A 16,036-nucleotide genomic window follows, 5' to 3' on the forward strand; every position below is an offset into this window, starting at 1 on the left:
TGTCTAGTATACTAGACACGGAGGAAGGGAGTTCCCCATATATTGTCTTGTATACTAGTACCTCACATATTGTCTAGTATACTAGACACGGAGGAAGGGAGTTCCCCATATATTGTCTTGTATACTAGACACGGAGGAAGGGAGTACCTCACATATTGTCTAGTATACTAGACACGGAGGAAGGGAGTACCCCACATATTGTCTAGTATACTAGACACGGAGGAAGGGAGTACCCCACATATTGTCTAGTATACTAGACACAGAGGAAGGGAGAACCTCACATATTGTCTAGTATACTAGACACGGAGGAAGGGAGTACCCCACATATTGTCTAGTATACTAGACACGGAGGAAGGGAGTACCCCACATATTGTCTAGTATACTAGACACGGAGGAAGGGAGTACCCCACATATTGTCTAGTATACTAGACACAGAGGAAGGGAGTACCTCACATATTGTATAGTATACTAGACAAAGAGGAAGGGAGTTCCCCACATATTGTCTAGTATACTAGACACGGAGGAAGGGAGTACCCCACATTTTGTCTAATATACTAGACACGGAGGAAGGGAGTACCCCACATATTGTCTAGTATACTAGACACGGAGGAAGGGAGTACCCCACATATTGTCTAGTATACTAGACACAGAGGAAGGGAGAACCTCACATATTGTCTAGTATACTAGACACAGAGGAAGGGAGTACCCCACATATTGTCTAGTATACTAGACACAGAGGAAGGGAGAACCTCACATATTGTCTAGTATACTAGACACAGAGGAAGGGAGTACCCCACATATTGTCTAGTATACTAGACAAAGAGGGAGGGAGTATCCCACATATTGTCTAGTATACTAGACACAGAGGGAGGGAGTACCCCACATATTGTCTAGTATACTAGACACAGAGGAAGGGAGAACCTCACATATTGTCTAGTATACCTCATATATTGTCTAGTATACTAGACACAGAGGAAGGGAGTACCTCACATATTGTCTAGTATACTAGACACAGAGGAAGGGAGTACCCCACATATTGTCTAGTATACTAGACACAGAGGAAGGGAGTACCCCACATATTGTCTAGTATACTAGACACGGAGGAAGGGAGTACCCCACATATTGTCTAGTATATTAGACACAGAGGAAGGGAGTACCCCACATATTGTCTAGTATACTAGGCATCGGGGAAGTGAGAACCTCATATATTGTCTAGTATACTAGACAGAAGGAAGGGAGTACCTCACAAATTGTTCACTATACCAGACTTGTAGTGACTAGAGAAATGAAACATGATACGAGGTATTTTAGCAATGCTGCATTAACTTGAATCTTTTTGACACTGAAGAAACAGGAAGACTATAAAAACAAGTTAATTTTTTCTTCTCATTACTTTTTTCATCCATGAGTTAAACATCCGACGTTCCATGCATGCACTCTATCAAATTTAGTGAATGAACATCATAACCAGGACGACGATGTTCTTTACACACTCATGTAATAATGTTTTGTTAATCACAGTTTTGATGTTCATAAATTCTATTCTCTAAATTTTCGCCATTGTCTTATGACCTTATATCTTTGACTCCAGATCAACTCACGTCCATACTTGGCATACCAGCTGAAATATATAAGAAATCTTCATTACTATAAGGTTATCGGTAGGAGATTTTAATAATTCTGAAAAAAAGTTAATTTTTTATCATAAAACACACACATTAACATTTTAAAAGCAGTGACATTCCCCTTTGTATAGTAAGGTAAAACTCTACTTGTATATAACACACATACATATAAGTCATTTGAGTGGTAACCATGGTAAACCGTGCTGCGATGCACCACTTGGTTAGAGAGGTCTCCTCTTGTTGAGCGATAGACTCAAAAACCAGAGGTCTATGGATTAAAACCAAGTAGGGGCATTGAAATAAATAATGACCTTTGTTACAATGACCGCCATGTGGGTACTTAAGATTAACATTTATCATTATTTTCACAAACATCGCTGGAACAGCTGTAAAATCAAGGACGGGTTATTTCCTGGAGGGGGAGTATGTTATGAAACATAACACTTGGCCATAGAGATCTCTTTATCTAGAGTTGTTGAATATTAGACTAGTCTACTGTAAGTGATGACTTTGAGATCAAGTGGAGACATTGTAATAAATAATGATCTCTCGTATTATACCAAATTTGTTCACATATGATTCTCTAAATTATCAGTTTTATTTATTTGTTTGAAATTTCAACTATCAATTATGAATTCCACATTTGATTAAATTAGATTAATTACTTAAACTTTATTTAATTTACAACAATTACGAAAGAAGACTCGATGAGAAATTCCACGTGTGCTGTTATACTGATACACAAACAGACATTTTGTTTTTCATTAGGACTTTGAAAGGTTAAAAATTGCATAGCTGACACAAATCTGTACACGAGACAAGAAAATAAAGTAAAGTTACTCACTATCCAAACAGTAAACCACCAAGATGAGCTGCGTGATCAAGCCTCTGCCAGCCCAGGATCAGCCCCAGTGTATCCATGGCGAGGAGGAACTTCACACCCTGTCAACCAAACAGTCGAATATCAGTCATCTGTGGCATGGCATTATCAAAAAATTACAAGTATAAAGAGGGAAACAAAACCTACATATATTTCATTTTCTTATTATAAAAGTTTGAAGAATACCATACTAATTCGTCTTTCAATGTTAAATATTTTATAAGAGAAACATATCATCCCACACTTAAATCTGACTTCCTTATACATCGTACTGTATTTATCTGTGAAAAAGACCTTACCCACACAATCATCAATCTAAAATTAGTAAGCTTCATAAATAAGCCCACCCCAAATTTAATAATAATTTTTTACACAAGAAAAGGGGACCTATTTTAGGGTTAATACAGTAGTGAGTAATATGCAAATCAGTTGTAAAATCATATAATTTCGTGATGATCAAATTTCACGGTTTTTCATAAAATTTTGTGGATGAATAATATTCACAAAATCAACTAGTATTAAAAGCACTATCACTATTACACTGTTTATCATTTAAAGGACAAAGGACTTCGTAGGTAAAGAATTCCACGAAATATAACTACCATAATAAAACAAATTGTATCATTTTTACCGCAGCTGTATTCACTTGGTTAATTTTCACTCACCCATTGTCAGAGAATCAATTCATTCAGAATCAGTAAAGGGGATTATTCACACTGTATCAACAGTCAGTGTTTACAGTTAAATATCACAATCCTTAAAGTCTTCACCTAAGATGCTTTGCATCATATTACGTGATTTGGATTTTCTGAGAAATATTCGAGTCTTGAACATTCGTTTAGATTATTACTTATTTAATCATTTGTAGCAGTGTTCAGTAGTATCGTCTGATTAACGTACAGGTAGTCATCCAAAGTCCCTCTTCATTTGTGAAGAGGTAGATTCCTTCCTTTTTGAATTTGTGGATGTTGTTTAATTATCAATAATGTACAATGCAAATTTTAACAGTAATACGCTGCATTTGTATAAATCATGCATTCATTGTATTAACGTATATATATCTTCTTATTAAATATGTAAATTTTTTAAAATCTTATGATCACACCTGAATTCTTACATGTAATTGTTTAGTGATATTTGCATAGTAAAGAATAGTGATTAAAGTTTTGGTGTTTTTCTTTTGTCAACATAAGTGACAAAAACCAGTACAAACTATCAAATTGCCATATTCATGAAGTTTATTTTCAGCGTTGTCTCCAAATATTGCATATCTATAATATCCATGGAATATTATCAGTGATAACCATTAAATTTCATTTCAATTTTTTCATCAAATACACTTTATATGTTGTCTCTCAATATTACACATCTACATGTCCATGGAGTATGGTTGGGGTATGTTTCAAACTATTGTCTATCTAGCTATAGGATGTCCTTTGAGTGTAGGTCTACTCAGTACTTTGAGTGTAGGTCTACTTAGTATGTTTTAGGTCCTTTGAGTGTAGGTCTACTTACCGTAGTATGTTTTAGGTCCTTAGAGTGTAGGTCTACTTACCGTAGTATGTTTTAGGTCCTTTGAGTGTAGGTCTACTCAGTACTTCGAGTGTAGGTCTACTCAGTATGTTTTAGGTCCTTGGAGTGTAGGTCTACTTAGTATGTTTTAGGTCCTTTGAGTGTAGGTCTACTTAGTATGTTTTAGGTCCTTTGAGTGTAGGTCTACTCAGTACTTCGAGTGTAGGTCTACTCAGTACTTTGAGTGTAGGTCTACTCAGTATGTTTTAGGTCCTTTGAGTGTAGGTCTACTTAGTATGTTTTAGGTCCTTTGAGTGTAGGTCTACTTAGTATGTTTTAGGTCCCTTTGAGTATGTGTAGGTCTACTACCGTAGTATGTTTGTAGGTCTCCAGTTTGAGTGTAGGTCTACTCAGTATGTTTTAGGTCCTTTGAGTGTAGGTCTACTTAGTATGTTTTAGGTCCTTTGAGTGTAGGTCTACTTAGTATGTTTTAGGTCCTTTGAGTGTAGGTCTACTCAGTATGTTTTAGGTCCTTTGAGTGTAGGTCTACTTAGTATGTTTTAGGTCCTTTGAGTGTAGGTCTACGCAGTATGTTTTAGGTCCTTTGAGTGTAGGTCTACGCAGTATGTTTTAGGTCCTTTGAGTGTAGGTCTACTTAGTATGTTTTAGGTCCTTGGAGTGTAGGTCTACTTAGTATGTCCTTTGAGTGTAGGTAGGTACTTACGAGTGTAGGTCTACTCAGTACTTTGAGTATGTAGGTTACTTAGTATGTTTTAGGTCCTTTACTAAGTATGTGTAGGTCTACTTAGTATGTTTTAGGTCCTTTGAGTGTAGGTCTACGCAGTATGTTTTAGGTCCTTTGAGTGTAGGTCTATGCAGTATGTTTTAGGTCCTTTAAGTGTGGGTCTACTAAGTATGTTTTAGAAGTTACAACGTTCTTACCGTATCCAAAGAGAAGCTGTGTGGCCAGAATATGTACACAAAAGGAACACTAAGTCTGCCTTCTGGTAGGAAATGCCAATACATTCCTAAAACGGCCATCAGAGCTCCAGACTGAAAATTAAGATTTATATCTATATATATTTATATATATTTCCATATATAAAAAAGAATTTTTAATTTCACATGCCTTCAACAAATTAAAAATTCTTAATATTTACTATATCTGGGTGCTCTGAAAACTTATTTGAAATATATTTTACATGTATAAATATTAACTGTACATAACATTAACTGTCATTCCATGTTAAGGATTCTAAACATGTTTGAATAAAAAGTAATTAAGTTAAAAACAAAAAAATGGGTTTTCATTTATAAACAGTAAATTTGAACTACTTCCCAAGGAGAACAATAAGACTATATAAAAATCATAATTTAGGTAAAGCACCAGATCTAGATAAAGACTTTTGAAATTCACCTTTGGCCATGAAAGGTTACCATCAAATTGTCAAATTTTAACTCCAACGGATATTAATCAAATTTTGTTCAAAAAATGTTTTTTCTCTCTATAAACATGAGTAAACTGTATCCCTTCCCAGGGGGAAATTTAAAACCTTGAGGACATAAAATGTACAATTGCAGTAAGCACTTTAAGAGGTTTCCATATATAAAAAAGCCCTTAATTCTACTATATCTGGGTGCTGAGAAGAGGATTTTTGAAATTTCAAAACAATGGACAAAAGGCAAATTTTAACTGAAACACACATGTAGGTAAACACAATAGGTCACAATGAGACTTTGTTATAGGTGGCTTTAAGTGTGTGATGAGTCTCAGCAAACAGAAACTAGCTTATCTTTTATCACATGAATGATTACATAGAAAATACAAGTTTCATAAAGACTCATACGAAATGAAAACTAATTAATGAAAATTAAAGTAAAAATGTGGAGAACATCAAACAGAATCATCCATTCTGTTGCACCATTTTAGTTTCATAAGGTAACAACATTGTCCATATTATGACATCACAAAATGTCCCGTGTATACAGTATCAGTGAAACTGATGAATGCTCATCGAAAACAACTTTATTTACCACAAAATTTCATTAAAGGGCAATAAATCTGTAATAAAGGAGTTGTGGTCCCTGAATTCAGCATGACCAATGTATGACCAATGTATGCATCAAATTTCATGATCCTAGTTTTAATGTAAACAAAGTTATTCTCATGACACAAAATTTCAACAAAGGGCAATAACTCTGTACTGAGGGGTTATGGGCCCTGACTTTGCTACCCTGCACCTTGTTTTTGTATGACTGATGTATACATCACCTTTCAATATTATTAACAAAGGGACAAAAATTCTATAATTGTGAGAATGAGGGCTCTAAATTTGATACACTATACCTTAGTATGATCTATGTATACACCAAGTTTCATGATCCTTGCTTATCTGCAGGCAAACATATGCCCCAGACATGAACGAATAAAGAAACAGAGAAACAAACAAAGTGGCGACTATATGCTTCCCCTGAAAAAATTTTGGGAGAGCAAAAAAATATTACCTGGGCAAATTCACTAGATAATAGGCGGATTATGGGATAAATGGGTAATTTCTCTGAATAAGAAAGTCATCATGAGGTAAGGTTATAAATACTTACAGCACCAAGAGAACCTGCAGGAAATGCTCTAGTTATCATGTTTACTTGACTCATCAGACTAGAAACCACAGCTACAAAAATAATAATATCGGTATGAATATCAAGAGACCAATGGGCTTTGACTTCACTATCTAAAGACACAAGTGTTACAGCAGTAGTGGTAGCAGGAACGACTATGAAACCATTAGCACTGTACTAATTTTATTTAAGGGATGTATGTTGAATTCATTTTTGATAACAAGTCATCATTCGAGGATGTTCTGTACAAGTTGTCAAATTTCTGGTTTTTTTTTTCTTTTTTAGTAAACTCTTTCAAACAACTTCTAAAACTGTTGTCGGCATCAAAATATCTTCACTTTGGGTCACTTTGTATCGGCAAAATGGTGTACGTCCACCCTCCTAATATCATAAAATTAGAATGTCTAAATATAGCACATTGGGGAATCCCAATCTTCATCACTGACTTGATCGCAGATTTGACAGAAGCAGTATTTTACACTAAAATGTATGACCTTCCCTCTGTCAACTGTCCATGAAGGTAGTTTCAATGTTTATGGTTTCAGTGGGATTTTATAGAAAAGTATCAAATTCTAGTCAATTGTATACTGTTTGTTAGAAGAATTGTTTTGGCAAGGATGACATTTCTGATTGTTAAGGATAAGATTTCTAGAATTTAAAATATTTTGCCCTTTGGATGGCCCTCCCCTGACTCACTGAAGTGCTTTCCCTAAGGATGCTTACAACCAAATATGATAAAAATAGCGTTGCTGGTTTTGCAATGTTTTCCTATGTAATCTGTAGTAAAATTTCACCAAATCTTTGCTTCATGTAACAACCAATGATTAATCAGGGTACCTGATAGCTAAATTGGACATGCCTGATTCATCCAGTTTTCCATTCTCTAAAAGATCACAGCGATAACTAACACTCAAACAATGCCACCAATGTTAATGTAACAAACATTCTGATTTGCAAAAGTAATATATTATGAAACAGTATGTATGAAGGTGGTGAAACCTTACCAGCACTAAGGTATACAGCCATGAACTGCTCGCGTCCAAGTTTGGAGGCGATATCCTTGAAAGACCAGAATACATACATGTTCATGAAAATATGAACAAAGTTCACGTGACTGAAGGAAGAGCACAGCATCGATAAACGAGGGTTATCTGTGGATGAAAAACAACATCTTCAATATAACATTACATCACTTTAAATATCAGCAAGATAAAATGGCAAAATATCAAAGTCTTTCAAAACAAAAGTAATAAATATCATATTGTCATTGAAGCTGTTTTCTTCACAATGTTAAATCACACTATTCTCCCTTGGATCTCACAGTAACCAGGAGCTTAGAAAATCATATACCGGTCATCATTGTTATTCTGATATGCATGAGAAAAAAACATAAATAAAACAAAGGTACAAATGTCAATGTGCAAATTGCCGCAACTCGGGTTCGAAAATAAGGAACCTCAACTAAGAGGCCACCTCTCTATAAAGGCCACTTTCATAATTTCCAAACAGTGACCGTTTAATATAGGTTAGACTGTATTTACATTTTTTTTACAAACAATTACATCTAATTTTGTTTAGATCAAGACCCAAGTCTGATATTCAGTGTCAGCCATGGTACGTGATTAGTCTTATGTTGACCAATATCAAATGCAGAAGGAACATTGCAAGTCAGTGTGTTTTTGTTGCTATAAAAAATTAGACCATATGGTGAAAAAAATACAGCCATATGCAAAACCTAGTGGTGGAACACTGCATCATTTTCATCAAAAGGTATAATATATATATATATATGTCTTACTCCCTTATTAGTCATGGTGTATATGGTGACCTGTTAGAAACATGGAGTGGTCAACAGTGACCTTTGACCATTTAATGACTGCAACTTTTAGATATAAAAGTTATGTCATTATGCAGTGATCTTGATAACAAGAGCGCCGTGGACACAATATACACCACCACAAAATATCAAGAGCGCCGTGGACACAATATACACCACCACAAAATATAAAGATAAAAAAGAAACGTGAAATCGCCACTTCCAGCACATCCACCCATTGTAGTAGTGACAATGAGCAAGTTTCGTGAAAATCTGATCATTAGTTTAGGAGGAGTTACATTCACAAGGCTCCACTATGAGCAAGCTACAGACACAAAGCTGAAAATTACATAACTCTTACAAAAATCAATGAACTGTAAAATCGCCCCTTCATGCAGTGTATAAAAACTAAATCTAACAAGGTTTTTCATGAGCGGTATCATTTGAAAAATGACCCTTCAACCCTAACTGCTGACAAACAAAATTTAATTGAAACTTGATAGTCAATTCAGTCGTTTTGATATGAACCTCTCCATTGATGGGTCCATGTCATATCATGTACTTAATCTTTCAATTAAAAACAGACACAAATGAATTATTATCACTCCATGAGAGCATAATTGTTTAAGTTTGTGGGGTGACTACTTTGCAGTTGTCCTGGTTTTAGCCAGGTCACAGGGATAAGCTGGTCATTTTATTTAATTTTCAATGACCATGAATATATCAAAATTAAAATCCTCCACGATGATCATTAACAATACAGAATTAAATTTAAATAAAATAAATTCTTACCAGCTGATAACAGGAAGTACCTCTGCAATGTTGATGCAAAGACTGGTACCCGCCACAACAGATATACAGCAAAGTTAGCAGCAATGATGCCGGCTACGACTTTGGGACCAGGTGGTATTTGATTCCATATATGTTCCATCTACACAACAACAAATCATTCTAAATGTTCTGGTTGGATAATAATTCAACATTTGTACCAAATCCTTAACACTGAGTTCATACATTAACAAGGACCGCCAGGGACAAGTTAAGCTCACTGATTGGGACAAAATTTAAATATGAAAAATAACAAAGGGTAATAAAAGAGTTATGATTCTTGTGCAAGCCCTCCTACTCATTGAAACCTATCTACCTAGGAGGTCTCATGTTAATACCCTTTATACTTTTAGTATCATGCTCCAGACAAAATATAACTATGGAAAATAACAAAGGGCATTAGTTCCTAAATTATGCAAAAGAGAGTGATGGTTCTTCCGCACTGCACTTCTCCTTGCTGTGATCTATCTACCTATAAAGTTGTATGTTGTCACCTTTTATAGTTTTTACCCCACAGCCCGAAAGGGTTGTTTTTTGTCGTCGCTCAATATCCAATATATAGTTATGGCCACCATCTTGAATTTGCATTCCACTCATTATCTCAAGAACAACATCACCTGCCATCACCAATTTCACTGGGCATGTGGGGTCTATGGACCTACACAACCCTATTGTTTTTCGTCGTTGCCCGATATCCAATATGGCGGTTACGGCCGCCATCTTGAATTTGCATTCCGCTCATTATCTCAAGAATGTCGGATGAGAACAAGAATTGAAACTTCCGTAGGTCCGTAGGCCCAACATCTCTAATGAAAATGGAGATTCGCAGTGATGTTGTGACATAGTGAGCGGAATGCAAATGCCAACAAAAATCTACAGGCTTATTTACGTCCATAGAGCCAAAATGCTCAGTGAAAATGGTGATCTCTGGGGATCTCATTCTTGAGATAACTTTCCACTCACCCCAACCACACATTTCCAACTTTATAATAAGGCTTTGGGGTATTGCCCGCGTTTGCGGAGCTATTTTTGTGTTATGCTCTAGACAAAACTACGACAGACTGATGGACTGATGGACAAATAGGCAATTATATACTCTCCCTTCAAGAGCAATAACAAATACATTCAAAATATGTCAAAATTTACATATCTCCTCATATTTGATCTGTAGAGATAAAAATCATCTTCATATGTATTCCATATGTGTTTGTCTATATACACGTATATTGATTTACTTATGTATTCCATATGTGTTTGTCTATATACACGTATATTGATTTACTTATGTATTCCATATGTGTTTGTCTATATACATGTATATTGATTTACTTATGTATTCCATATGTGTTTGTCTATATACATGTATATTGATTTACTTACATCTTGTCTGAAGCCAACCTTCTGTGTGGCACTAGCACGAAGGTGACGTTCAAACCTTTGAGTTTGACTCCTGGTATCTTCATAGTACCATATCATACAGCCAGTGAAACTGCATATACTAACCTACAAAGAGGACAATATTCCAATTCACTTAATTTTACCAATAAAATATTGAATTTTACTATCTTTCAGTCAGTGATGTTTTTGATTGTGTCAATTTGATTACACTAAAACAGATACTAAAGGAAGACCTATTATACGGGTATTTTGATGATTTCCTGATCAACAACCAAACAAAATTAAGAAAGGAACTTTTTGTTCACTCGATCCAAAACGTAAGAATTTTTTTTTAAACTGCAAATGCAAAGATAACCTTTTTAAAGACACTTACTCCAACTGCAAAAGCTAATGACTTCATTAAGGTTATCCCTGCCTCCCCAGTTCCTCCTCCTTTCGGTCCAGTCTTTTGTTGCCCTAACCCTCCCCTTGTTTCTCTATTTTTCCCGACTTTTTGAAAAGTTCTTTTTGGAGGCTGACATCTGTGTGTGTTTATCTGCAGCAGCTGTTTTGCTGGCAGACCTAGGCCTCTGTGTCTCACATGGATATGTGATGTATTCTGACTACTTCTACTAACAAAAGTTCTCATACATCTCAAACTGGATGGCGTGGCATGTTTATATGGTAAAGCCTGGCCATTGTATAGGATATGATGACAAACATTTTCACATTTCAGTTTCGATGAAAGCTGACGTAGAGATCCAGACTGTGTAGATATGCTGTGATAATTACAAAGTCCAACATTGTTGAGTGGTGTAACCCTGAAATTCAAGCATAGTAATTTTACATTTTTGTTAAAGTTAAAAACAAAAATCAAAAAAAGAAAAACAATAAAAAATGTAACGACCTTATCATTAAGTTTTTTCGTTGTCATAATTATGATTGTGGCGAGGATCGTGAGTAATGTATTCATGTTCGATCATCGCTTGACCTGTTATTTTATAATATATATCTCTGTTTGTAAGACCAAGTAGAGCAGAACAGCAGACATGAGCCAAAATGCCATTATGATTAAATGTTATACTGAAACTATTTGTTAAAAGTAATGTTACTTTCCGACAGCAAACAAGACTGCAATTTTCTGACTATAAAGATAACAACTTAATGTTGAAATTTATAGCGAGCACTTTATGGTATTGTGTGTGTGTGTGTGTGTGATAATTCAACTCCAACAACCTGCCCATACGATCAACTTTAAACGGAAGTATGGCAGGAACTTCATTACCCACAATACACTTGCCGCAGCACGCAATGAGAACTGCCGACCCGTTGAATGGATTAAAAATTATTTTGACCGACAAAATATCATTTTAAGCTCTCATGTAGAAATGAAATCATACTAAAAGTCTTAAATAATTCAGATGAATTTAACAAACATATACTTTAACGGTTTGAAACGAATATAACAAATATCTCGTTGAAAAATTGCAATTTTAACCATTCAAAATTTGAGCTCGATTGTGCTCTGATGTACCTGATTTCCAGTTTAATGTTCGGGACCTTTCGTCACTTTCCGTGAACGAGACGATGTGTTTCTCGTTCACGGAAAGTGACGTAAGGTCCAGATTTGACGAAAAACTCGCCCATCTCCTAACTATATTAATTCTGCAAGATGAGGATATTCTTTCGATAACTAATTATGATCATGTATTTGAATGTTTAGAAAATTTCCAGCAAACACTTATAAAGCACAATGATAAAATAACTATTAGTGGTGATTTTTTTTTTTTTTTGTGTGTGTGTGTGGGGTGGGGGTGTCCAGAATAATGCAGTTTATGTAATATATTGTGGCTTTCAATAACAGAATAGTCTCAACAGGGTTTATAACTTTACCCTCTATTTGCTACCAGGACAAGTTAAAATTGCTTCAAAAAACGAAGGTTCTGAAGCATTTTATGATTTGTTAATGAACAAAACGTAAACTCTAAATAGCAAAGAGAAAAGAAAACTGTGGGAGAGAACATTGTGATTTTAATAATGAAAACTTGTTAAACATAGCACCACCTTTACAAATCCGACTAAAACTATAATATATTGTCTTTCACCATATTTTGACAAAATCCTTTCTTTTTTAAAGCAAAGATGATAAAAAGTCCTCTCTCCAATATCTGTAACTCTAAAAGGGAAACTCTTATGCATTTATTTTGAAGATCTTTTTTATCAATTGTTATAGTCTAGATATGTTGTCAGTGACTTTTTTAATACATTTATTGTTACCACTGAAACTGATGACCATCATCAAAATTTCAGTTTTTCTGGGCCAATACTCTGACAAGGTAATTGCTCAAAACTGTTTACACTTAATAAGCTAGTAGTCTCTTTTGCTATGGGGAAGATTGCCATTTAATACTTTTTTTCTGTTACCAGTTATCTTAAACCATTCAAGGTAATTACCCGATACTCAATACTTTGTACAGGCATCAAGTTAGTACTCTAGTAGAAGTTCTCCATTTCAATACTTTGTATGGAACAATTAGAAATAACAAATAGAAATTAACTTGTTGTAATATTAATATATATGTATATATATATATATATATGATTGTGTGTTTTTCTTTTAAACAGCTTCGCGAAGGGAAAGTGTCACATTTTGCGTTATCTTGTCGTCCTTGTTTTGTTCTTCTTTATCTGCCTTCATGGTGTATGATTGTATGTGCATGACTTACTTACATATGGAAACTTTGTTATTTCAACTTATAAAAATCACACTTGTTGTAAGCAAGAGAGGGGTCTAACTTTGGGAGGAAACCTTTATCCCTTCTATCCCTTCAGGGAATCGAACCCCGAATGGCTAGGTGATAGACAAGTGTGTTACAACTGTGCCACCAAACCACCACCTGATCATGGTGATACAATATTTTCTAGAAGAAGAAGATGTGTTGCTGCTGCTGCTGATGATGATGATATATTGGTACATATGTATGTGTCAATGTTTTGTTCAAATCTTGCGAAATATACAACAAATTATAAAAAAACCACGCTTCAGTGCAAACATGGATCAGGCTGTTCAAACTGTGCATCTTCTTGACCAACTTGCGCTCGTTTTTAGGCAGTGCCTACTTCATATTATCGGTTATGCTGGTATCAATATTGATTTTTTCACAACCCGTTCTGTTTCGAGGCACTGTTAGTGAATGGGTTGGACACAACCTGAATCACTTGTGGGATTCTTTAACAGTTTTGTTGTTCAATCTTTGTTTACCTGATGTTGACGCTGCGCTGAATTTTGACGGATGACGTACGCTAAAATAATTGCTCTGAGCAGAAGTAAAGTTTCAAACTTCAACGAATATGACAGCGATTTCGGACGTTGTGAGATAAGCTAATACATACTGAAATAGCAGGAATCATACATAAAAATGTCATGATTTCTTTTTATTTCAACAGCATAATAGCTATATTTCACAACGTCCGATTCCAGCGATTGTGATCAGGTAGTTACACAACTACTGACAGTTATCTCTTCACGTCTTGCATCTGACATGTGATTTTCTTGATGACGAGAAAAACCGATATCTGGAGCTTTCTTTCAAAGATAATACTTTTGGATATGACCATGGTGCATAGCCTTAACTTCAATATATTCATTATAACTTACCGACATAGTCTCGAAAGAGATGAAATCAGTCGCACGGGAGCCGCCATAGTTGGTTGATAAAAATCACACACAAAAACAAAAACACGAAACGCAATATTTATTCGATCCCAATATACTTGAAATTTGACAACATATGGACAAAAATGAAATATATTCTTAAATGTAAAGTACTTTTACATTCACAAAGAATTCATGAGAAAGAAACAATTAAATATCATAAAGGCATATACCTGGAAGAGCTTTCCGTATATAATATATGTCTGCAAAGGGACTTTAGGTAGCATTCTACTAATGCAAAATTTCAATGTTTACCTCTTTGATAAAATCTTTGGGAAGCAAAATTCGTACTATTTTCACGTAAATTAGGAAAATATATATACTGCTGGGGTGTACTCTGGTTTTCCACAATTTCTGAAAGTGTTTGAATTATAGCAAATGTGAACCTTAAGGTAATTTTTTAGGAAATCCTGTTGCACTCCATCCAAGGTACTTGCATGGAAATTGTTAAGGTGTTCTGAAACTTGGTAAAGGATTCTAAAATGTTTGACATTGTTGAACCCATTGACCCTGAAAATAGGTCAAGGTTATTATATGAAGAAACTTATATTCTAGCATTAAATTCTAGGCCAGCAAAAATGTCTGCCCCAAGGAGAGTGTTACCAACTCGCCTGATTTTTAATTGACCATGTATCATGGCCTGCTAAATTCGTGGAAAATGATAGAATCAGCTGATATTTTGTTTCTCTTTATCAGTATTAAAAAAAAACAAACCAATGTTGGATCTAATTAAATAAAAAAAATGTTAAAACATAAAACATGATTTAGCTACACACAGATGGGATAACTATAGAATTGATTGTATGGTCTTTTATTGTACTTGTTAACCCTTTAAAACACTGTCAACCTTCTGATTTCGAAAGGGCTATGATCAGATGTTGGATGACAAGATATTGACGACACCGGGAGAAGATTTGTTCAGTAATTAATACATCTAACTCCGAGAAATAAGTCGAGGTCATGTAGCATTAGATTCATCTTCAGATGAAACAGAATGGTTTTGGTTAGTCTTTATTTATATTTTCTTTGTAGGGATACATATTTGACCCCTTTGACCTTGAAAACTGGTCAAGGTAACCTAAAAGAGGAAACTTTATAGCACTCTATATATCTGTACCCAAAGCCCAAATATCAAGACTCTTGGTCTTCTAATTGAACTTCAAAAGTTTTTTAAACGTTTTTGACACTTGTGACCTGGAAAAAAGGTCAAGGTCCTACAAACATAAACAACCTACAGAATTTAACCCCAGGTGCATATACTAGACTGTTCTTTTGGAACAATGTAATATTTGGAACATATTCTCAGAGATTTTACATAAATGACGTTAAAATCGTTTGTATAAGGAAAATATAGCTCTTTTTCATAGACATAGTAAAACTTTAGGACCATGGATCATGTAAAATTTGAGAAGATTATTGAAATTGACCCCTACCTGTGACCTTGAATATAGCATTTACATTAGGAAAAACTTCTTTACTATTCCATCCCACATACTTCATGGCAAAATATCAGTACCAAGTTGTTTATTGTTGTTTAGAATTTTATAATGAAATGATGAATGGACTACACCATAAGTTCACTAGATATGTTTGTATGTATAACTTGAAAGTATGGACAGTGTAAATGATGTCAGTGGAGATTATGAGCCCTCTATTGTGAGAAG

At 34.9% G+C, this 16,036-nt stretch overlaps 1 protein-coding gene across 1 annotated transcript; it reads right to left on the reverse strand.

The window, feature by feature from the left end:
• Positions 1-945: 945 nt before the first annotated feature.
• On the reverse strand, positions 946-14,362 carry LOC132549553 (presenilin-associated rhomboid-like protein, mitochondrial). Its single transcript, XM_060213490.1, has 9 exons — positions 14,316-14,362; positions 11,052-11,478; positions 10,661-10,783; positions 9,245-9,383; positions 7,641-7,787; positions 6,619-6,689; positions 4,960-5,070; positions 2,470-2,567; positions 946-1,621 (listed from the first exon to the last, which is right to left on the reverse strand). Exons 1-9 carry the CDS (start codon positions 14,360-14,362, stop codon positions 1,540-1,542), a joined length of 1,245 nt encoding a protein of 414 aa, XP_060069473.1. The 3' UTR covers positions 946-1,539.
• Positions 14,363-16,036: the final 1,674 nt, after the last annotated feature.

This window comes from Ylistrum balloti, unplaced genomic scaffold (assembly GCF_031769215.1).
Source record: "Ylistrum balloti isolate Yb309-2 unplaced genomic scaffold, AGI_CSIRO_Ybal_v1 Utg370064, whole genome shotgun sequence".
Taxonomy (NCBI): domain Eukaryota; kingdom Metazoa; phylum Mollusca; class Bivalvia; order Pectinida; family Pectinidae; genus Ylistrum; species Ylistrum balloti.